The sequence below is a fragment of the Miniopterus schreibersii genome, assembly GCF_964146895.1.
Source record: "Miniopterus schreibersii genome assembly, chromosome: 3".
Classification (NCBI taxonomy): Eukaryota; Metazoa; Chordata; class Mammalia; order Chiroptera; family Miniopteridae; genus Miniopterus; species Miniopterus schreibersii.
Genome location: NC_138103.1, coordinates 69,924,142 through 69,948,163, shown reverse-complemented (window position 1 = coordinate 69,948,163; position 24,022 = coordinate 69,924,142). Strand labels below are relative to the sequence as shown.

At 34.7% G+C, this 24,022-nt stretch overlaps 1 protein-coding gene across 7 annotated transcripts in view; it reads left to right on the top strand.

The window, feature by feature from the left end:
* Window positions 1–24,022, top strand: part of BDP1 (BDP1 general transcription factor IIIB subunit) — an 80,683-nt gene that overhangs the window by 53,558 nt on the left and 3,103 nt on the right. For 2 of the 7 annotated variants that reach the window (XM_081133434.1, XM_081133432.1), the window contains exons 26-39: window positions 2,470–2,592; window positions 7,446–7,482; window positions 7,929–8,021; window positions 9,409–9,634; window positions 10,102–10,259; window positions 11,484–11,634; window positions 11,877–12,057; window positions 12,943–13,006; window positions 13,345–13,531; window positions 14,254–14,458; window positions 18,092–18,131; window positions 18,770–19,037; window positions 20,233–20,479; window positions 21,014–21,049. In XM_081133434.1, coding sequence (XP_080989560.1) covers window positions 2,470–2,592; window positions 7,446–7,482; window positions 7,929–8,021; window positions 9,409–9,634; window positions 10,102–10,259; window positions 11,484–11,634; window positions 11,877–12,057; window positions 12,943–13,006; window positions 13,345–13,531; window positions 14,254–14,458; window positions 18,092–18,131; window positions 18,770–19,037; window positions 20,233–20,479; window positions 21,014–21,049 — 2,016 coding nt within the window. The remainder of the gene's footprint in view (window positions 1–2,469; window positions 2,593–7,445; window positions 7,483–7,928; window positions 8,022–9,408; window positions 9,635–10,101; window positions 10,260–11,483; window positions 11,635–11,876; window positions 12,058–12,942; window positions 13,007–13,344; window positions 13,532–14,253; window positions 14,459–18,091; window positions 18,132–18,769; window positions 19,038–20,232; window positions 20,480–21,013; window positions 21,050–24,022) is intronic. The other 5 variants (XM_081133433.1, XM_081133438.1, XM_081133437.1 and 2 more) reach the window with 5 other exon arrangements.

Here is a 24,022-nt window from a genome sequence, read left to right as displayed (position 1 = left end):
TCTATTCTTTTTTCTTTTTTTTTTTTGGATAGTAGCCATCCTAATTGATGTGAGATGGAGGAACATACTACTTCAACTTACTTATTATAAAAGCTCCTTACTCCTTTGCCTCTAGGTCTAGTATTCCAACTTCGTAACTGAAAAGTTTTCTGTTTTGCCTCAATTTTCAATGACTAATGTGGCTTATAGAGTAGCATGTATGAATCAGTTTTGTAGTAAGTACTCATGGTAGTTTCTGAGTCATTTGAAACAGAATCAGGAGTTAACCGAGATAGTATTTTAAAAAATTTTTTTTTTACTTTTTTTTAAAAAAAATATATCTTTATTGATTTCAGAGAGAGGAAAGGAGAGGGAGAGAGAGAGATAGAAACATCAATGATGAGAGAGTCATTGATCAAGCCCGCAACCGGGCATGTGCCCTGACCGGGAATCGAACCCCGATCGCCTGGATCCTAGGTGAGCCACACCCGGCCGGGCAACCGAGATAGTATTCATGATGATAAAAGAACAAGGAAACAAAATAATTCAAGTCAAGTAATGTTAAGTTAACCCAGAATTAATGGATTACTAAATCTGTAAGTTTACATTTATGAATGGTAGTCCAAACCAGCCTTTCTTTACTGTTAATAATAACATCCTAGATGTTGTAAAGTTATTGAGTTAGAATGGTTGAAGCTATACAAAAATGATGCAAATTCAAGTTGTTTCTTGTAACTAACAGTTCAAAGTAAAGATAGTGGATTTACGTTTTAGTTGAAACTAAGAAAATGCAAAAGGGAAGTTACTTTTGTGCAAGGACAGCTGGTTGACATTGCATGTGAATTCAGTTAGCTATATGTTTTATATTTTACAAATTTCTTTGGGTAAAAGGCAAATTGCTAGCGAAAACTAATATAAAAAATTAACTTCTGAAAATCAGCTTCCAGGATTTATCACTGAATTAATACTGAATGCCTTCTTAAATAGCATTAATCATAATAATTGAGTAAAGAAAGCTTAAATATTATTCTTTATAGCAAGATTACTAAGGCAGGGAAACCATTTATATGTTAAAAAATGTTTCCTTTAAAAAGCATTGAAATACAATGGCATATTATTAAATCATAAAGGAATATAAAGTATTGATACATACTACAACATGAATCTTGAAACCTTAAAAACATTGTGCTAAGCAAAAGAAGCCAGTTACCAAAAAATCAGATATTATATGATTCTATTCATATGAAATGTCCAAAATAAGAAACTCTGTAGAGATAGAAAGTAGATTACTGGTTGTTTAGGGATTTGGGGATGAGGGGTTAAGGGAGTGATAACTAACAGGTATGGGTTTCTTTTTTGAAGCAATGAAAGTGTTCTAAAGTGACTGGTGATGGTTGTACATATTTGTGCATAATCCAAGAAACATTGAATGATACACTTAAAATGGATGAATTTTATGGTATATAAATTATATCTCAGTGAAGCCATTAAAAAGTAAAGCTTTGAAACTGTATGGTGTTCAAAGAACCAGCTTTCAATTATCTGGAATATTCCCATTTTCACCCAAGTTTTCAGGAAATATTTTCTTTTCAAATCACTTGAACTTTTTAATCATCCCAGGCTTGTAGGATATTAGCAGAGATTTTTCCCTAATGTTTGCTTCTGAGAAGACTAACACGGAACACACAGGTGTTACTGTAGTAATATCTCGAAGGCAGGTTTTCATGCTGTACCTGACTCTATATTCATTCTCTCTCGAGTCACACAGGCTTTCTACTCCTCTCTGTTAGTGAGGGGATAGGAGCGTACTGTCTTGTTTGTAGTCTCAGTGATAAACCTTAGCCCTTTTAGTTCCCAGATTATAGGAATCTTTGACCAAAAAGACTGCTCAATGAAGAGTAAATGTGGGTGAACCTATTATTTTACATAGCTATTGATATAGCGATCAAGAATGATATAGGTTTTGGGTTGTGGGATAGGGTAGTTGCCTTGGTGGAGGTGTGGGTAATATATATATTTAAGAATTTTCAACTCATTTCTATTAAAGTACTTAAGACAGTCAGTATATAGTTAGTTGATTACATATCTATTTTTCTTAGATTGTGAGTTCCTTGAGGGCAGGGACCAAACTTTTTTTATTCAGCTTTCTATCCTTTTACCTGTAGCCCTCTAGTTTTTAGGAAGCACTCCATAAATGTTAACAGACTGATGAGATTAATTATGGGAAAGTAAGGAGAGAGTGGGGATAATGGAAAGTTAAATGCTAGGTACTAGGAAGATTAGCCTTGGAAAATTTGCTTACTGATTATAAGAATCACAGGCCCCTCAAAAGCCTTAAATGTTTTACTTTTGCTAAGTTGATGTCAAATTGGTTTAAAAATGACTATACTTCAGTTATTTAATCATTTATGGACCTGGATTAATTTTTCAGTTTAACGTTTTTGTATATAGTTTGCCAAAATGAAATAATGAGACTTTTCATTTTGACAGCTTGAAATAACGGTGAACGTCCCAGATATTGGATTCATAACTGTCGATGAACATCAGCTCTCAAACACAGATGTGACCACTCAAGAAATTAAACAAGAAGAACATTTGAATGCATTATCAGTTGTAAGCATCCATTTTAATATGTTTTTTTAATTCTTTGCTTACTTTCAAAAGACTGGAAATTTGGTGCTCTCCCTCTCGGGAGCATAGCCACACCTTTCCCCGTCCCCCTCTTCTTTCCCCTAGGTGTGTTACCTTTGCCTTTCTCTCTCCTAAGTTCCAAGGGCCCTTCTTTTGCTTCTGTAATTTGTTTCCTGAGCCTACACAGCCCAGCTAGCTCACTTCTACTACTTTTGTAACTTCTTTAAAAAAAAGACGGGAAGTTTTATTCTATTATATTTTATTATTTAAATCCTCACCCGAGGATATTTTTTCTATTGCTTTTTGAGAGAGGGGAAGGGAAAGAAAGAGAGAGAGGGAAACATCAGTGTGAGAGAGACACATTGATTGGTTGCCTCCCGCCCTCCAACCAGGGGCAGGGATCAAGCCGGCAACCGAGGTACATGCCCTTGACCAGAATCAAACCCGGGACCCTTCAGTCTGAGGGCCGATGCTCTAACCATTGAGAAAACTGGGTAGGGCTGGAAGTTTATTTTGAATACTTTAGGTTTACAAGCAGTTTTTAGCTAATTTTTGTCATGTAGGGAGCTGTAAGTGTGAATAGTAGAAAGTAGTAAATAATCTATAGGTTTTATATTTGACTTGAAGAGCATTATATTTGACTTGAGGATAGGTCTTACTATCCTCATAGCCTTATGTTGCATTAAATCTATACCAAATATAAATTATTAGGAATATATTTAATTGCATTTTGCTTGGCATTCTTCCTTATTTGGTTAGTATTTATCTTATTTTTGCAAATGAAGACTTGAAATTACAACTTTTTAAAAACAGCTTTATTAGTATATGTTTCACACACTGTACGGTTCACCCATTTAAAGTGTACAGTTCAATGATTTTTGGTATACAGATATGTGCAAACATCATCGCAGTTAATTTTGGAATATTTTCATCCCTTCTAAAAGGAACCCCATGCCCATTAGCAGTTCCTCCCATCCCCACTTCCATCCTTCCCCAGGCCTGGCCAGCCAGTAATCTACTTTCTATCTCTATAGATTTGTCTGTTCTGGACATTGCATATAAATGGACTCATATAATATGGTCTTTTGTGTCTGGCTTCTTTCACGTAGCATAATGTTTTCAAGGTTCGTTATTGTAGCATGAATCAGTACTTCATTCCTTTTTGTGGTCAGATAATATTACCTATGGATATACCACATTTTGTTTAACAATTCATCTGTTTATGGACATTTAGGTTGTTTCTGTCTTTTGGCTATTATAAATAATGCTGCTATTAACATTTGTGTACAAGTTTCTGTAGGAACATATATTTACATTCCTAGGAGTATAATTGCTGTGTTGTATAATGACTGTGTTTAATCATTTGAGGAACTAGCAAACTTTTCCAAAGCTGTTACACCATTTTACATTCCCAGCAGTGTATGAGGGTTTCAGTTTCTTCATGTCTTTGTCTGCATTTGTTATTTGACTTTTTAGATCAAACCATCTAGTGGATGTGAAATGGTACCTCATTTTTATTTTGATTTGCATTCCCTAATGATTAATGAGATGGAACATCTTCTCATGTACTTATTGGCCATTTTAAGTCTTATTCGGAGAAATGTCTATTCAGAGCCTTTGCCCATTTTTTAAATTATTGGTCTATTTGTTTTTTTATTACTGAGTTGTAATAATTTTTATATACAGTAATGCCCACTTATCCACAGGTATATGTTCCATTATCCCCAGTGGATGCCTGAATCCACGGATAGTACCGAACCCTAATATACTGTTTTTTTCTATACATACATACCTATGATAAAGTTTGATTTATAAATTAGGCACAGTAGCAAATTAACAATAATAAATTAGGACAATTACGACAATATACTGTAATAAGAGTTATGTGAATGTGGCCTCTCTCAAAATTATCTATTGTACCGTATGTATAGCATGGATATACTGGACAAAGGGATGATTCACTTCTGGGGCAGGCCAGAGCGGGACAGCTTGAGATTTCATCATGCCACTCAGCATGGTGTGCAATTTAAAATCTATGAAGTGTTTGTTTCTGGAATTTCTTATTTAATATTTTTGGACCGTGGTTGGCCACAGGTAACTGAAACCATGGAAAGTGAAACTGGATCAGGGGGGACTGCTGTGTTCTGGATACAAGTCCCTTATCAGATACATGATTTGCAAATATTTTCTCCCATTCTGCGGGTCGTCTTCATTTTCTTGATGGCTCTTCAAAACACAGAAGTTTTTAATTTTGACCAAGTCCAATAAATCTAATATTTTTCTCTTGTTGCTCATGATTCTAAGAATACTTTGCCAAAGCCAAGGTCCTGATGATTTACTCCTGTTTTTCTTCTAAAAGTTTTAGAGGTTAGAGTCCTACTTCATTCTTTGGCATATGACTATCCAGTTGTCTGTCACACCTTCTGTTCTTTCCCCATTGAATGGTCTTGCATGTTTGTCAAAAATCAGTTGGCTGTAGATGTATGGATTTATTTCTGGACTCAATTCTGTTCCATTGATTTATATGTCTGTCTTTGTGCAGGTGATGCTTTGTTGATTACAGTTACTTTGTAGTAAGTTTTGGAATTGAGAAGTGTAAGTCATCCTACTTTATACTTTTTTTTTCTTTTAAGGATTGTTTTGGCTATTGTGGGTCCCTTGCAATTCCATATGAATTTTAAAATTAACTTGTCAGTTTCCACAAAGACGTCAGCTGGGATTCTGATTGGGATTGCACTGAATCTATAGATCAGGTTTTTGGAGGTGTGTGGGGGGGGGGGTGTATATTTGCCATCTTAGCAACGTTGAGTCTTCCAATCCATGAACATAGGATGTTTTCCCATTTATTTAGACCTTTGATTTTTTTCAACAGTGTTACGTAGTTTTTAGTGTATAAGCTTTGTATTTCCTTTGTTACATTCATTTTCAAGTATGTTGTTATTCATGATGCTATTGTAAATGAAACTGTTTTTTTATCCTCACCAGAGAGAGAGAGCAAGAGAGCCATTAGTTGGTTACCTCCCATGTGTACCCCAACTGGGGATTGAACCCCACCTAGGTATGTGCCCTGACCGGGAATTGAACCCACAACCATTTGGTGTACGGGACGATGCTCCAGAAAACTGAGCCACCCAACTAGGACGAAACTGTTTTTTTAATTTCATTTTTGGATTGTTTATTGTAAGTGTATAGAAATACAGTTGATTTTTATATATTGGTCTTGTATCCTGCAAATTTGCTGACTTTAGTTTTTAGTTCTAATAATTTTTAGTGGATAAGGTAGGATTTTCCTTACCTTCTGGCAGTTGTTGGTGGTCCTTGTCATTGCTTGGCTTGTGGCAGCACAATTCCAACCTTTGTCTTGATTGCCACGGTTTTCTTTCTGTATGTGTGTCTGTGTTTCTTCTCCTTTTATAAGGACACCAGTCATATTGGATTAGCGCCAGCGCTAATCCTGTATGACCTTATATTAACTTGATTATGTCTACAAAGACTGTGTTTCCAAAACATGGTCATGTTCACAGTACTGGCGGTTAAGACTCTAACATATCTTTCTGGGGGACACAATTCAATTTACAATACTTTCCAATCCAAATGTTCTTTATTTCCTTTGCTTGCCTAATTGCCCTGGCTAGAACCTTAATACAATGCTGAATACAAGTGGCAAGAGTGGACATTCTTATCTTGTCCTGGTCTTAGGGGAAGGCATTTAGTCTTTCAGCATTAAGTTTGATGTTAGCTATGGTTTTTTTCATAAATGCCCTTTATCAAATTGAAGAGGTTCCATTTTATTTCTCGTTTGTGTATTTTATCATGAAAAGGTGGTGGAATTTATCATATGCTTTTTCTGCTTCTGTTGAGGTGGTCACATGATATTTTTTTATTGTATGATATAATGTATTTTTATATTGATTGAATTTTGTATATTAAACAAAAAATTGCATCTCTGGGATAAATCCTACTTGTTCATGACGTCTAATTTTATATGTTGCTGAATTCGGTTTGCTAGTATTGAGGATTTTTGTGTCCATAATCATGTTAGAAATTGGCCTATTATCTACTATGAATCTGACACCAGATTTTTGTGTTAGAAGCTGAAGTCTTACTCCTGGTAGGAAGAAATCCCTCTAGCTGGGACCTGCAGGGAGAAGGGGCCCTGTTATCTTGGCTACAGCATTTTGAGGTGAATTCTGCTGAGCTGGGAGGAAGGAGGGAGAGAACAGTCTTTGTTCAAATACCACAGACTCTTGCCTTTGTTACTAAATTTTTATCAATTTTCTTGATCAGATGTTTCTTCATCCTATGCCCTTAGGTTCATTTCCAGAGGTCTTACTGGTTGTTTTTAAATAAATCTCACCAGTTTTATTAGGGAGAGGGTCAGCAGAGCTCCTAATGCTGTCATGCAGGACATCAGTCCTTAATTTATTAAAATTCATTTAACTTTTAAGCCTTATAGTAGTGTAAAAATTGTGGTATTTTTCAGACCTTGGCTTCCATTGAAGTCAAAACTAATGGCAGCTGTGACTAAAGCTGGACTGCGAATGTGAAGAAGTGAAGTGGGAATGGTAGACGCACGTTACAGTGCGATCAGAGCACAGTTTACACACGGTGCAAGGCAGAGGCACAGTAAAGAGCAAGAGGAAGAAGAACTTGGCTTTTAAATTATTTGTTTTTGTTTATGAAATTTTATGAATAATTATAATTAAGGGGGGGGGGAAACCAGTTTCTACTCCATTATAATAAAAAGCACAGAAGGATCAGTACAACATAGGACTTTTTGAGATACAGAACATATATTTGGGAAAATACATAAGATATCACTTTTCCTCTTTTAGGAAATGACCACAGGTGAACATACCCAAGATGGAACAGGTAACTGTTAATAGGAAACTGTTAAAAACTACTTGGTTAACACTAACATGAAGATTTAGTAGTGGTGGTAGTTTGTAAATGAATCATTTTGCTGGAGAGGTGAACAAAACAGTGCAGCTTTTGAATGTGTTATCTTTAAGGAGAAACATGTTTTCTTGGCATGTTACTTTAGAAAATGAGTTGAGTTAAATGTTTAATAAATAAGTATTTATTTCCTCTGATCTGCATAGATGCATTTTTTGAAGATACTAAGTTATTTAATGGGAGGGAGGCATTTATATACTGAGCTGAAGAAAACATTACCCTAGTAAGAGAATAGTGGCACAGAGGATATTGAAATTTGTTGCTAGAGGATAAACACCTGGATTAAAAAGCTTTTCTAAGTAAACAAACTTAAATTTCCAAATTCGTTCTTCTGTTTTAATGTTGGTATATTTTCTCACAAGATACCAACGATGGAAGCACTGAAGCTGCCATAACTTTACTTACAATGGGAGATCTAGTGTTGCAGTCAGAGATCAGTACAGAGCAGAGTGATGGTAAGAATGAAAGATAAATCCTCAAAAAAAGAAACTGTTAAAATTCAACTTTTAAGAAATTATACCCACATTTGAGTAATAAGTGAATACCTGCCTTTTCCACTTGAAGTTGGCACCACTTGCTTGTTTTTCCAGAAAAGGTAATATGTATGCACTGTTCATCTAACTGCCCCTTTAGATGTAGTGGCCACCATTTCGAGATAGTGTGCTTGGTTTATTAAGAATAATCTGTATTTGTGGAAGAGTTACCTTTGTCGTCATAAACATTAGTGGTTGGTTAACTTTGCTCATTGATCACTGCTTACTTTATACACGTTTCTTTAACAAAGGAGCTGTCTCTTTGGATCGTTTCACAGTTACATAACAATCGAATACAGTATGAAGGGGCAATAGCCATCATTGAGATTATTTGGTTTAGAATATTCTGTTAGTTTGGACTGACCCAAAAGCTATATCAACCCAGATTTTTAATATTTTAGGCTGATCTTACAGAGAAGCAATGGTCTTGACTCTCTAAGTACCTTCTGCTTTAAGTACATTAAATGTATAATTATGTTAATTATATTCTTGTTAATTATTTTGGCTGGTGATGATGAATAGCCTGCCATTTATTTAGGTGTTAGACTTTTAGGCTTGTAATTATATATTTATCAGTAAACTCTCTGATTTGTATTCCCTATAGGGCTTCTATTTTTTTATTTTTTTTATTTTACTCTATAAATATGGCATGTGAATACAGAAATATTTCTTTTAAAGATGCATAAACCTTAGATTGTATGAGGCGAACAAAACCATTGCTTATCTTTTTTTTTTTTTTAATCCTCACTCAAGGACATGTTTTTATTGATTTTAGAATGAGGAAGGGAGATGGACAGAGAAAGAGAGAGAGAAAGAGAAACACCAATTGGTTGCCTCCCATACCTGGGATCAAACCCTCAATCTGGGTAGGTGCCCTGACCGGAAATCAGACTTGTGACCTTTTGGTGTATGGGACAACACTCCAACCAGCTTAGCCACCTGGCCAGGGCGGGCGTCTTTCTTAACGCAGAGTATTGCATTGGAGCCTGTCGCAAATCTTTAGAACATAAAATACAGGTTTTAATAAATTGTAAATAAAGGTGATCCTATCTTGAAATTCATTTGAGGTTATTTACTGAAAGTAACAAAAAGATTCATTTTTTTCTTATAATAACCAAAAAATTTCTGTCTATAAGAATTAAGATTAGAATAGGTCAAATCTTTGGCATAAAATATGAGATCATAAATTTAATTTTGGAGCCCAATAGAGCAAACTTTAAAAACAACATAGAATTTTGCATTTGCTAAATGTTGAACGACTTATTTTATTTCTACATCTATTTGTATTTTCTATTTTTTTCTGTAACAGGAGTATGTGTACCTCCTGGTGTTCATTCAAAGGATAAAAGCCATATTCCTTTTAGCCCAGATAATGTCAGTGACAGAATTGTTCATGAATGTCAGGAGCTTTCTTCACCTGTCAATAGTATACCTCTTTCATCATTAGAAGAAAACAAGATTGTATTGGAGAAACAAAGTACTAAAGAAGAAATTGGTTTAACGGAGAAAGTAAAGGAAAATGCTGTATCAACCAGGTTTATTTTGCTTTATTAAATTATTATTTCTTTTGAGTTTTATTAAAAAATATAGTATTCTATTAATAAATGTATTTAAACCAATCATCAATTTAGTTAATAGCTTTGAATAATACTTGTATAAATGTAAAGTAGGCAATGCTAATTTCTCACCCTTTAATGATTGGCTGACTTTTATTTTAGTTTAATGTTTTACATATTAAAATTACTGCAATATGTGTGTCTTTGAGGCTTTAATGAAATAGTTTTATGTAATAGTCTTTGTTTTACAAACATGGTCCAGATTCTCTTCCCTTCTCAAGACATTTAGTGAAGTTATTACCACATAATTTTAACATTAAGAAATGAAACTTATAGACATCGTGGCTCCTTAGAAGGTGGACCATAATTGTATCAGTGCTAGACGGAATGTATCAATGTGAGAATTACACATTGACAAATTTCTCTCTTTTTTTCCCTTTTTCTAGGACTAAAACTCCTGAGGTGACCAATAATTTGAGAATGAGAAGTAGATTTGCCAAGCCTAAGCCAAATCTTAGGAAGATTTTAGGGACCAACAGATTTGGTGCTCATCAGGAAGTTCCCAGTTTGTTTGTAACCAAAGGAGAAGTGGAAATTCAAAGAGGTAAATTTTATTGTTCCCTTGCAAGTTATAAAATTACTTTGACACAAGAAATTGCATTAACATTTCAAATGGAATATTCAGTTAAACTTATTTTAACTTACTATTAATTTCAAATATACAAAGAGTAGAATGAAGTATAAAATAAATACTTGTAAATCCACCAATTTGTTTCAGTAAATATTACCATTTTGCTATACTTACTTGACCAAACTTTCTTTTCATATGTATTTTTTCTCTGTTTGTGTGTTCATGTGTGTGTGTGGTGTGTTGTGTGTACATGAATACTGAAGCACACATTTCTTAGAAAGGCATACACGCATGTGGCAGAAAATAACAGTGCCCAAAAGGCACATGATTTTAAAAACTCCCTCCTCCTTTGCTTCCCAACCCTCTAATCCAACTTCTAGTAGTAAACTGCTCTTAACAGTCTTAGACTTCCAGAAATATTTTATACACATAAGCATCTAATGAGGGTATGTGTACACCCATATACCCATATATGTGTGTGTGTGTGTGTGTGTGTGTGTGTCTGTGTATTCTTATCAGAAAGTAAAAATGTATGCATACTGTACACTGTTCAGCACTTTTAAAAATGTACAAGTTAGTGATGTTTGATATATTTACTGAGATTGTATTGAACCTTGCATGTTGTATGTAGAAGGTCTGGATGGTTAGCATCATCTTTTCTGTTTTGGGATTCCTGATTTCTGGGATTTCTCTTTCAACCAGCAATGCCTGTGGTCCAGATAGTTAATTCATTACTTACTCTGGTTTGAGCAGTTCCCAGAGCTCTCTCATTATGCCGGCTCAGGTTACCTTTTCTATAAAGAAGTCATTTTCTTCCCCTTTGTGACATTGTTCTTTGTAGAACAGCTTCCTCCCCAGGACTTTTCCCAAGATGGAACTCATGTGTACCCACCTCTGAACCTCTTTTGTTTGTGGGTTTCTAATTAAACTGCTGTTATCATTAAGTGGAGATAGAGTTGTTGTGGTAGCCAGGAGTGAAATATGTGCAGTGTAGGGTTCATTAATCATGTTTTACTGTCAAAAATCTCATTGGCCAGGACTACCCCTCTGCCCTGTGAATAAACTTGCTTTTTGGATTAAGAGATGTTTGGAAGAGCCCACTATATAGTGATCTGTCTTCGAAGAAAGAATGTGTTTCTAATATGGAGAATTTAGCTGTACTATTTTGGACTATATCTTAAATGTTTTTTATTTAAGAAATGGAGAAAAATGCTTCTAAAGCAACAGGCCTAGAAGATAAAAACCTTGAGTCAGTTACAACAGCGGAGAATAAGGAGCAGAGCAGACTGGCACGTGTACCCGGGTTGGACGAGACCAGCACTGTGCGGGAGGCGAGCCTGGCTGAGAGGTAAAAGGGAGGGGTCGTGGGCTTTCATTTCCATTGTGTTTCAGCTGTAGCCATAAGAATTAGATTTAAAAACAAACCAGCAAACAAAAAAAACAGGTTCTGTTGCATTAAATATAATATAAAAGTTTTAAAAAACATTAAATCAGATGAATTTGATGTACCTAGCTCTAAACATTATTCTTTGATTGTGTGCTTGATTTCAAATATATGCTGAAACTAATACATACTAATTTCTCTTTCAGGAAGGAAAATAAAGAACAGGGATCTCAAGAAGTTCAGCTATTGTCATTTGCTCCAGTTGTTTCCTCTGAGTCAAGCTCCCATACACTTGGTTTGGGTAGGGGTCTGAGTGAGAGTTCTGCTGGAGAGCCCCTGAAAAAGGACTCGAGTGGAGACAATGTGCTTACACTTTATGTGCCAGAGGTAAAAGAATGAAAAACATAACAAGTGGCAGTTAGGTGTTTGTTCCTCATTTAAAAAAAAATTAAGATATAATATAAACACAGTATACATCTCCCCTCTCGCCACTTCTAGCCCCTGGCAACCACTGATCTGTTTTGCCTTTGCAAGAATGTACTGTGATAGAATTTATACTGTGTTTTTAGTCTCTGGAGCATAGAGATAAACTAGCCAATACCTAGCTTCATTGTAAAAACTTTGAAAAGGGAAGTGTTTTGTACACAGAGAATTGATCTTTTTCTACTTAGCCCCCGGATATGAGAAGTTCATTCACAGAGCAAGCATTTATTGAGATGTTATTACTATGTGTCCAACTTTTAGTGTACATTGATGATTCTCGCCTAAGTCAATCACTGTTGGTTACAAAGTGAGAGCTTTGAGATTTTTAAACAGTAGAGACTTAGAATCAGAATTGCATTTTAGAGAAAACCATGTTTGCAATTTTGTGGAAAACAGATGGGAGGGAGCCATGCTGGAGGCAAGGAGACCAGTTTGCCTCCATTCACGTGCCATCTACTAGTAATGCTACAGTGGCTCCTGTAATGAGGACAGAGAAAGGTTGAGGGGTTTGGCTCTCTCTTTCCTGTTACTTGAAAATTCATTTCATGGATGATACATATTGAACAATTTAGTATGAATTCCTGTGTGTGTGTGTGTGTGTGTGAATGTTTAACTTTATCAAAAGTTTATTGGTACAACTAAAAGTTTCAAAACACTTGAAAAATTGCATATGGTTAGATAATTGTTGAGTTTTGAAACAGTAACTATTCACTATATCATAGTGTCAGGAAAACTTTTTAAAACTGAGATTTGGTCAACCTCACTCTTTCATTTTAATTTTTATGGCAGTGCACACCAACTAGTACTCCAGAAGTCCAAAAAGAGAATGTAATCAATCCTCAGGATTTAACAGGTATGATAATCTGCTTCAGTAGAGTATCAAAGAGCCTAACAGTATGATTTTTACCCCCCATTTGACTGGAAAAAACAAAACAGTTTTGTGTGTTTTTTTCTATGATGGTGTTAAATGAAAAAACACACACAAAACGACGTATTTTGTTGGTCAAAATTATAAATCTCAGTAGAGAATCACCTTTATCCTTTATAAAATTACTTTTTATTTTTTGGGTGTAGTTCAGTTTTTATTCTTGGCAATCAGTTGTTTTGAGGCTTTTTAGAAATGAAATAAATTAATGATTTTCTGTTTTTTCATGGTTCAGCTTTTCATTACTAACTTTTAAACTTTGATAGTGAACCTGGCTGGTAACCTACATCACGACAGTGAGGATGAACAAGCATTCATATTAACTCTGGTGGAAATTCCAACCAATGCAGTAGAAGAATTTACTGATACTGCTACACACTTAATGCCAAACCCGTTACTGCCAGCGCCCATATTGGTCAAATCAGTGACTACAGAAGAAAAGGGTGACATGAGGTAATGAATGAGCTAATCTGTTTTTGCTAGAAGAAAAGGTGCTTTATGAATCAAATATTATTGATTGTTACGAGCCATTCACCAACATCATTTGTAATTGTTCTAGATATCTTATTTAGTAATTATGTGGTAAACTAGAGAACAGATTGTTTATTTTATATCTGATGATGTCACTTAAATATATAATTTTTTTGTATGAAACTTGTTTGGTATTTTATGTGTTTTGAAAGCTAACACTTAGCAGTCTGCATCATAAAGTGGCACCTATTAAAGGTTTGGTTACTTTGTAAACATACATGTTTTAAATTTTGAAATGAATATACGTTCACAGAAAGTTGCAAAAATAGGTAATATTTCTGTATATTTTTGATACTCATTTTAATTCTTTGCTGTGAATTTTAATAATAGTTGATTAAGATGCTTAATTGTCTATTAAGTAGCATTAGAAATTGAAACCTTTTATAGTAGAGACATTTTAAATTAAAATTTAACTTTACAGACAAGAACTTTTTATGCCTCAGATTTAGTTCAATATTATGGAATTTAAGTTTTAAGTCTTTAAGTATTAGTGGAGCTCAATAACATTTTTGTGGTCATGGCCAAGTATGTGTTAGTTACTTCTTTGAAGTGTTTTTGGCAGTTTTGATTGGAATTGCTCAGCCTTTAACCTCATTAAATAACTTCTAATTCACTGATTTAATATGTATGTATTTTCTATGCAGTATAAGTTTTCCAGTAACTTCAGTTGTTCAGGATGCCATGTGTTTATCTAATTCTGGAAGTGATGATTCTGAAAAGCCTCCTGCTAATTTGGATCTTACGTCTAGGAAGAGATTTCATTGTAGGCCCGATGAAAGTGACTATGTTCTTCCTGCTAAAAAATGTTCACTCACTTCAAGAGACAATTGTCAAAAATATACCTCTGAGGTAAGAGAGTCATTAAGTAAGATGGCCATATTACAACAGATCAATTTCTGTTTTTTCCTTTATATTCTTTATATAAAGATAGTTTTAGTACTTTTCATCATAAATAATTCAAGTAAAACTAGCTTTGTGTTTTTACTTTTAACCTGTTCTACATGAAAATTGATGGACATTAATCAGGAAATCCATTTCCAGCTCTGTGTCATTAGCTAAAAATAGGCCAAAAGCATTACACAGGTCTAGATCTTGGTTGTACCACTTAATAGCTGTGAGACCTCAGGCAAGAATCTTCACCTCTCTGATTGAGTTTGCTGTTGTGTAAAATGATGATAGTAATATCACCACCACCATTATCATAATGCTTAAAGCTTCCTGTTGCTATTAGGAATAAAAACAGAACCTATTAGGAATAAAAACAACCTCTAAGGCGCTCTATCTTGCTCATTTCTGTCTCTAGTCTTATCTTGTGCTCATCTCCACCTCATTCTAACCGAGTTGGTCATCTTTCAGTTTCTCAAAAGCATAGCACTCCTTCATGTCTTGGGCCATTTCTTTTGCTGTCTCTTTTTCTGAAACATTCCCTTGCAAAACATACAAACTTCTTTAGCTCAATTATCACTTCCTTAGAGAAGCCTGATAATACTCCACAGATTCAGTCAGCACGCACTGTGTTGTCTATTTCTTAGCGCCCTCTGGTTTTTGTTTCTGGTACTTGTCATGATGTACTCCACTATGGAAAAGTTCATTAAGAATTTGTATTCTCAAAAGGACAGTTGAAGACCAGTAGTCCTTAGGTGATAGCGGACAACAGAGGCAGTGTATCCTTGTATATCTGATAGGTGAAAAAAGGTGTCCCAGAATAGTTTTAATTTCTCTTATGGGTAAGGTTGAGCATCTTTTCATATTCTCAAGAGCCATTTGTATTTTCTGTGAGATGACTGTATATTCCTTACCCATTTTTTAATTGGGTTGTTGGTCTTTTTCTTATAGATTTGGAGGAACTCTCTCTTTTTAAAAAATATATCTTTCTTGACTTCAGAGAGAGGAAGGGAGAAAGAGAGAGAGAGGTAGAAACATCAATGATGAGAGAGTCAATGATTGGCTGCCTCCTGCACGCCCCCGACTGGGAACCCAGCCCGCAACCCGGGCATGTGCCCTGACCGGGAATTGAACCTCGATGTCCTGGATCCTAGGTCGATGCTCAACTGCTGAGCCACGCCCGGCCGGGCTAGAGGAACTCTCTTACATATGTCTGTGATATGAGTTGCAAATATTTTTTCCTGGTTTGTTATTTGCCATTTGATTCTACTTTATGTGGTTTTCTCATGGAGACTTTTTTTTGGTTAACTTTTTAATAGGAACATTTTCAAACATTTAAAGAGGTAGACAGGTTAGTATAATATATCCCTGTGTAGTAGTTGCCCAGTTTCAACAATTAGCATTCCATGTAGACATTGTATTTTTTTTGTGTGTTTTAAAAGTATATTTAATGACATGGAAAAAATATCATAGTACATTACTATATGTAAAACTAGGTCATTGGTTTGATTTTGTTTTTTGTTTTTAAATTTATCTTTATTGTTGAGAGTATTACAGATGTCCCCCTTTTCCCCCATTGACTCCCTCCACCCCTCACCCACTCCCTGCCCCAGGCCTTCACCGCACTAATGTCCATGTCCATGGGTTATGCATATATGTATTGAGGACATGTGTAGGGGGAAAGGGGATTGGGAGAGACATTGACATTCATGTAAGAGAGAGACATCGATAGGTTGCCTTCCATGCATGCCCCCTACCAGGGGTCAAACCAGCAACCCAGGTATGTGCCCTGACTGGGAATCAAAGTGGCAACCTTTTGTATGCTCAGGATGACTGTACCAACTGAGCCACTCTAGCTGACAGCCATCAGTTTTTAATATTCCATTTAAAAAATGATAGATGTACATTGAAGAAAAGTATATATCTGTTGGGCTAATTTGTTATTTTTCTTTTCTAAACCTTGTTTTCATGTTTTAACAATAAAATTTGCTTATAAAAGTCAATGTTATAATTTTAAATTCTAGAATGCACACATACTGCCTTTAGATAGACAAACATTTTTTATTTTTTTATGATTAAAGTTATCAGTCTTTGTATGTATGGCTTATGGTGATTATGTTATATGTTGAAAATTTACCTTGAGATTTAATATAGTCTTCTCATTAACATTTTTAAGTTGTTTACAATTTATTTTGGTGTTAGGAAGAGTGGAACTAACTTAATTTAACCCAGATGCCTATGTAGTTGTTCCAGCACCATTTACTAAATAATTCCTTTTTTCTTCACTCATTTAAAATTCACTTTTATCAGATATTAAATTCCAATATGTATTTGGGTATGTTCCTGAACTGTCTTTTCTTCTACATTTATTCACCTATCACCTATTTGTTCTGGGGCCATTATCATGCTGTTTTAATTATTGTGGTTTCTAAGTGCTTTAATAAAGGGATATTCCCCCCCCAAATAACTTTTCTTTTTTTTTCAAGTTTCTCCTAGTTATTCTATGTTCTAAAGTTCGTATCAAATTTAGAATTAGCTTGCTCAGAACATTAAAAAAGCCCTATTGGTACTTGTATTAGGATCATATTACTTGACAGATTAACATAGGGAAAATTGATGTCATAACTGTGATGTTGAATCTTTCCATCCAAAAACATGGTGTACTTTAGTGGTATTTTAAGCTCTTCTTCATATAAATCTGGTACATTTTTTATTAGATTATTCGAAGAATTTTACCTATTTTGTTCCTAGTATCATTAAATTCTTTTCTACCGAGAGAGCTTACTGAATTCCCCTACTCCCCTCATTGTATGCATGTTTTTCAGTTGATTCTCTTGGGATTTCTAAGTAAACAATTGTATCATATGCAAATATAACTTCAATTCTTCTCGTCTACTTTTTATACCTTTAATTTCTTTCTCTTTTCTAATTATATTGACTAAGATAACTAAAAAAAAATCAGAAAACATTTTTGGTATTCAACCTTTTTTTTTTAAATTCCTGACTTCAATGGGAATACTTCTAGTGTTTCTAAAGTGGGATGCTGGCTTTTGGTTTGCCACTGTTGTGTTTTAGGGTTTTAAGAAAATTTCTGTCTATTCAATTTTAAGGGTTTTTATTGTTGTTGCTGTTTTTCAAGAATGAGTATTATTGGACACTTCCTGCAAAAAGTAGATATATTATTTTTTTTCTTTTCAAATTTGTTGAGTTATATTAATAGATTTCATAATATTGAATCATTTTTGCATTTCTGAAATAAACTCTACTTGATTATACATTATTAGTTTTCTGATGTACTGCTAAATTATGTGTAATATTTCATTTGATATTTTTGTACTGATGTGAAAATGGTTAGTTGGTATCAATATTATGCTTAATTTATAAAAGGTATTTGGAAATTTCCCTTTTTTATTGTGCTCTGGAACAATTTAAGTAACAGTGACAATGTCTTTTCCATAAATGTTTAGTAGAATTCCTGTAAGACATGGCTTACCCTAGAGCTTTTTGGGCGATACATGTTTTCTTAAAAAAAAGAAAGAAAATTCATTTTATTTGCTAAACAGATTTCTAATTTTTTGGTAAATTTTCTTAAAACAGGTATCTTCAAAGGAATTAATAAATGTTTTGGAAGAGACAGGTGAGTAAATTTTACTACGGTTATACTTTCCTACACACCCCTGATTATTTTTGACCCATCTTGTTCAAATTTGTGATTGAAGCAGTCTTGCTCACTTTCCTCTGAGAATCATGCTTTTATTATTAGAACTTTTTCTTCCTTGCTGAGATTTTCGACTTGACACTTTGGGAGCCATAAAAATCTACTTTCTTCCTGTATTTAATAGAAAACCATATATCTGCAGGATTCCTGAAAAAGCTCAACTACATTTTACAAGACCAGTGCTCTAACCCCTCAACTACATTTTAGGAATGAGAAAGCTGGGTATAAAGGAGTTTTCATAGGTCCTTAGCTATACCCTGCGATTAGAAAGTGATCACTTTGTTAGTTCAAGAAATATTTATGGAGAAAGATTTTCTAGGTGAAAATATATTGATATTACTATTCTGTATCTGAATACAGAAGCTGTTGCTTTAGCTTTTAACTAGTTATATTATTCTTAAGAATTGAGGCAACTCCATTAATTTATAATTTAGATTACTCTTATTAGGGCACATTTATGATAGAATATCATGGTTTTTTTCTTTCAAATATTGCAGTTCAATTGTATGTATTAATTTCAATATGTGTGCTTACCATTTGTTTTCTTATTTTTTAAGGAAAGTCTTACAAGGGACAAGATATCTTCCCTACTTCAGAAAGCACACATACAACTCCAGAACCTCAGGAAGAGCAACTTGAACCAACTTTTCAGAGTATAGGATCTAGACCTCTTGATAAAATAATTGATACACATATAGAAAAGAATACACCTCAGTTACTTCAGGATAAGGTGATTGTGTCTGGTAAGGAAGAAGGAACTGGTGCAGCTTCTAAGTCTGAACAAGTGGATAGCATCACATCATCTTCAAAAACCACACTCTCCAGGTATCATGAGAAAATCTCTAATAAGTGCTAAAACTGGGACTCTTTAGATAGAAAATTTTTAGGGTTTAGTATTATCTACTTTGTTTTCCAGGCTGTCCATGGTTGTTACTTTGATCATTGTTCTATCATAAAGTAGCTGCCAGTGCAGATATAGATGACCCAAGACACAGGCTAACATCAGCAATAGCTCTGGGTGTTGTTTTATTGAGGTCCCAAATAATGTGCATTTTTCTCCCTTGTGGCATACCAGAGGTAAACCATGGCTTTGTCCCTATGAGAGTAAGTGTGGAATTTAAGCCGAAAGCCAGCTTTCCCCACATTATTTTCCTCATATTCTAGGAGCAAAGCCTCTGGGTTATGGATAATTATTGGCTTGCCAGCAGTACTAAAGTCATTAGTATGGTGTTGGTGAGTTGAAGAGGGTAGGGCATGCACTAATCTCCACTAAAGGAAAGGGTTGGGGGAGGCTTGTATGGCTTAAAAAGGCATATTTAATTAATCTGTTATTTTTGTTCTATAAACTACAGAAAGTAAAGCTCAGCAGTATCTTTTCTGGTCTTAGAAATGTGCTGAACATGGAGGGAGGCGTCATGGGGTTTGGGGTAAAGCTGGTTGAGAAGCAGTATCTAGAATAAGGGTCAGCAAATTTTTTTGGTAAAGACCATGTAGTATATATTTTAGGCTTTGTGGCCCATATGTCTTTGTTGTAACTACTCAACCCTGCATTTGTAGTGCAAAAGCATCATATTTAAACAGATGAACTGGCTATGTTCCAGTAAAACTTGTTTATAGAATCAGGTGGTAGACTGCATTTGGCCTGTGGGTGATAGTTTGCTGACCTCTGCTCTGTAGCCTTGGTATTCAAAGTCTGGTCCTGGGACCAGCAGTATGGATATCATTTGAGAACTTGTTAGAAATACAGAACTCAGGCCCCACCCCCCACTAAGTCAGAATCTTCATTTTAGTAAGATCCCAGGTGATTTGTATGCACTTTTAAGCTTGAGAAGTACTGCTCTAGAGTACGCTTTGACCTTTGTCACAATACATGTCATGGAATGGTGGTATCAGTACTTAGTAGATGTGCCGATACCACTAATGTGGTATCACATGTATCATTGTAGGATTAATGGAAAGAAGTTGGTATTAAGAATGTGTCTTCCTGGATATTCTTGAATGTCTTTGTTTCCATTTCTAGACCTGGCAGGAGACCCCTGGGATTTTTGTCTTTAATATGTTCAAAGAATAGTTTGGAGTCTGAAGAACCTATTCAGGTTCATAGAAAGAAACGCTTAAAACCTCTTATACCTGTATCAAGACAGAATTTGAAAAGATCCAATCTACTCAGTGAAAGCAAGAAAAAAATTCAAGAGTCTTCTGATCTGCTTCCATCTCCAAGTGTTGTTAATACTCAATCTGAGAATATTGGCAGTTCAGCAACTCAGGTATGTGATAACTAATTTGATTGTTTATATAGAATGGGTTGGATATCAGACTCAACTAGGAAAAACATGGCAATTGTTATTATTTTTAAAAAATATATCTTTATTGATTTCAGAGACAGGAAAGGGGGGGGAGAGAGAGAGAGAAACATCAATGATGAGAGAGTCATTGATCGGCTGCCTAGCCCACAACCCAGGCATGTGCCCTAACCGGGAATGGAACCCTGGTCTCCTGGATCCTAGGTCGATGCTCAACCGCTGATCCATGTCCGGCAGGCAGCAATTGTTATTTTTATATGGATGTCAGAAATTATTGCCGAACAAATCTTATCAATGTCCTCCTCCTCATACCCATGCACTCCCCACTATATTGGAAGAAGACAAGGTGTTTCATTAGGAAGTTGCAGCTAGTTTATTATAGAGCCATTGGACCAGCTATAAATATGAATAGACCCTTAATTGCCATTTCTTTCAAGCAAAGACCCTTCTGACCGTGAAAGCAAAACAAAGCAGTACTTACATTTTATTTACTTGCAGAAAAATGTCCTGACACCCGCAAGAAATCAAGGAATGGTAAGATTAGAATTTGTTTGCATGTTTTCTTTCTATGCATTCCAAAGCTGTGCATATGGGAAGTATTGGGATGGAAAAATCTGTGAACCTGTATTAAAGACTTCAGAAGAATATTGGGTGACTTAACATCTCAACAAAGGCTGGTGACCGCTAGTGGGTAGCATGAAACTCAAAGGAAAGAGTACTTTTGTAAAAATACCTTTAACATCTTTTTAATTTTTTATATTATTTCCTAGAATTTTCTTCTGAGACCAAGATTTTCTGGGCCTTTATTATTACTGCCAGATTACTTTGGAGAACAGTGCTGTAATTACCAGCAGTGTTGCCATGCCAGTTTAATCACGTCCTTGCCAGCATTAGATAAATAACTCTTCAAAGTAAATATTTATTTAATATAATGGTAGAGGGGTGGACATGTCATTTAATTTTTTTAATTTACATTTCTTCAGTTACTAGTGACTTGGTTTTTCCCCATATATTTACTAGATATTTTTTCCTGTTTCCATCTTGCTAACTTACAGCTTTTGGGATCTTAGTGTGTGTTTTTACCAATTTATGTGAGATTTTTATGTGTGTAAAAAGGCCAGATACTTTCTAGCTCTTTGCTGCAAGTAGTTTTTCCAAGTTTGTTTATTTTTTAAAATTTTTGAGGTTTTTTGATGCAAGTTTTGAATGTTCAGTGAAATCCATTACTTTTTTTTTTTGCAATTTCTTATCCAGAGGTATAAAAATTTCAGTTTTAAATTAATTCTGTTCATGGTTATTGACTTTGGTATATAGTGTGAGGTATATTTGGTATATAGTGAGAGACAAGAATCTAAACTAAATGTTATTTTCTAATTGCTATTTTACTTTTTTTATAAGTAATATATTCCACGTCTTAAAATTCATAATCTGTAAAAAAGAGTTTACAGTAAAATGTTTCCCACATCTGTCCTTTCAGCTTCCTATTCCCCCTTTCCACAGATATATAGTATGATCAGCTTTTGGTTTACTTTTCCAGAGATATTTTATGTATTCACAAATATAAACATTTTTCTTTTTTATATAAATAATACTCTACTGTTCTCTTCCATATTGCTTTCACCTTACAGTACGTCTTGGAGATGTTTGCAAAGCAGTAGCTAAAGAACTTCTTCTTTCTCGCTTTCTTTTTAAAAAATTTAAATTACACTTTGTTTGAGGTCACTGTAGATGCACGTCAGTTGTAAAAAAGAATACAGAGAGATCCCAGTGTATATACCCTTTATCTGGTTTTCCCCAGGGGTAGCATCTTCTAAATCTAGGGTACAATATCACAATCAGCATACTGACATTGCTCCAGCAAAGATACAGAACAGCTCTGTCACCACAGGGAATCTTTGTGTTGCCCTTTTATAGACACACCCACTTCTACCCTGTACCACCCCACCACATTCTTTTCACTCTCTCCTTAACTTCTGAAAACCTGTTCTGCATTAAATTTGTCATTCCAAAAAAGTGATGTAAATGCCATCTCATATACAGTTGTGTAAATGGATTCATACATTTGGAATTGGCTCCTTTTCACCAAAAATAGTTCCCTACAGAGTCATTTAAATGGTTTGTGTATCGATAGTTTTTTCCTTTTTATTGCTGAATAGTATTCCATAGTATGGATGTACCAGTTTTGTTTATCCATTTACCCATTGAAGGACATTGGGGTTGTGAATTTCAGTTTTTGGCTATTATAAATAAAGCTGTTACGAACATTTGTGTACAGGTATTTGTTTTCAGTTTTTAAGAGTAAGTGTCCAAGAGTGCTGTACTTATTTTTAAGGATGACATAACATTCTATTGTTTGGGTGTACCATAAAGTAATATTGGTCTCATATGGTAGGCATTTAGGTTATTCCTAATTATTTGCTATTTCAAACAGTGTAGCAATAGCTAACTCATAAATGGGCCATTTTGCACCTTTATCTGCAGGTTAAATTTCCTAGAAATAGAATTGCTGCTCAAAAGGAATGATTTTTCTTTTGACAGATATTGGCTGATTATCTTCCATAGGGATGGTATCAGTTTCTATTATCAGCAGTAGGTGAGAGGGCCCTTTTCCTCACATGGACATGTTAACAGTTTTCTTTTACTTTTATCATTCTTTACAGATTTAAAGAGTGAGGTTGAACATCTCTTCATGTATTTCAATCATTTATGCTTTTTCTGTGAACCATCTGTTCATATCATTTGACTTTATAATGAATTATTAGTCTTTTTCATATTGATTTGTAGAAGCTGTTATTACATTAAAGAAAACTCTTTATCTGTGATATAGGTTGCAGATATATATTTCCCTGTATGTCATTTGTTTTTTGATTTTGTGTGTGGTGGTTTTTGCTATGCACACATTTTTTATTACATAGATGAATTTCTCAATCTTTCATGGCTTCTGGCTTTCCTGTCATTTAAAAAGATACTCCCTCTCCCCCACTCTTAGAAAAGTTTTCCCATGGTATTTTATAGTAGAGTTTTAAAAAATGTTTTACATTTAAATCTTTTAAATCATGTAAATTCATTTTGGTGAAATATAGGTCTTTCTTTTTTTTTCTGAGATGGTTATACAGTTGTCCATCATCATTTATTGAATAATTCAGCTTTTCTTATTTTCCTTTTGGAAACATCACTTTTATAATATACTAAATTTTCATCCATATGTTATTTCCATCCATAATTGATATGCATGTCTATATCTATGCTGATACTATCCTGTCTTAATTTTTGATAGATTTATAAGTATGCTGATTTTTGATAGAATTGCTTTCATTTGTGATGATTCTATTGGGTACTGTTCTGTTTCCTGTCTTTTTATACTGGTTATTAAAATGTTTTCATTGTAGCCCTGTCTGGTTTTGCTCAGTGGTAAGAGCATCGGCCCAGGAAGAGTGTCAGTGCATGGCCTGAAGGGTCCGGGGCCTGATCCCTGGCCCTGGGTGGGGCGTGAGTGGGAGGCAGCCG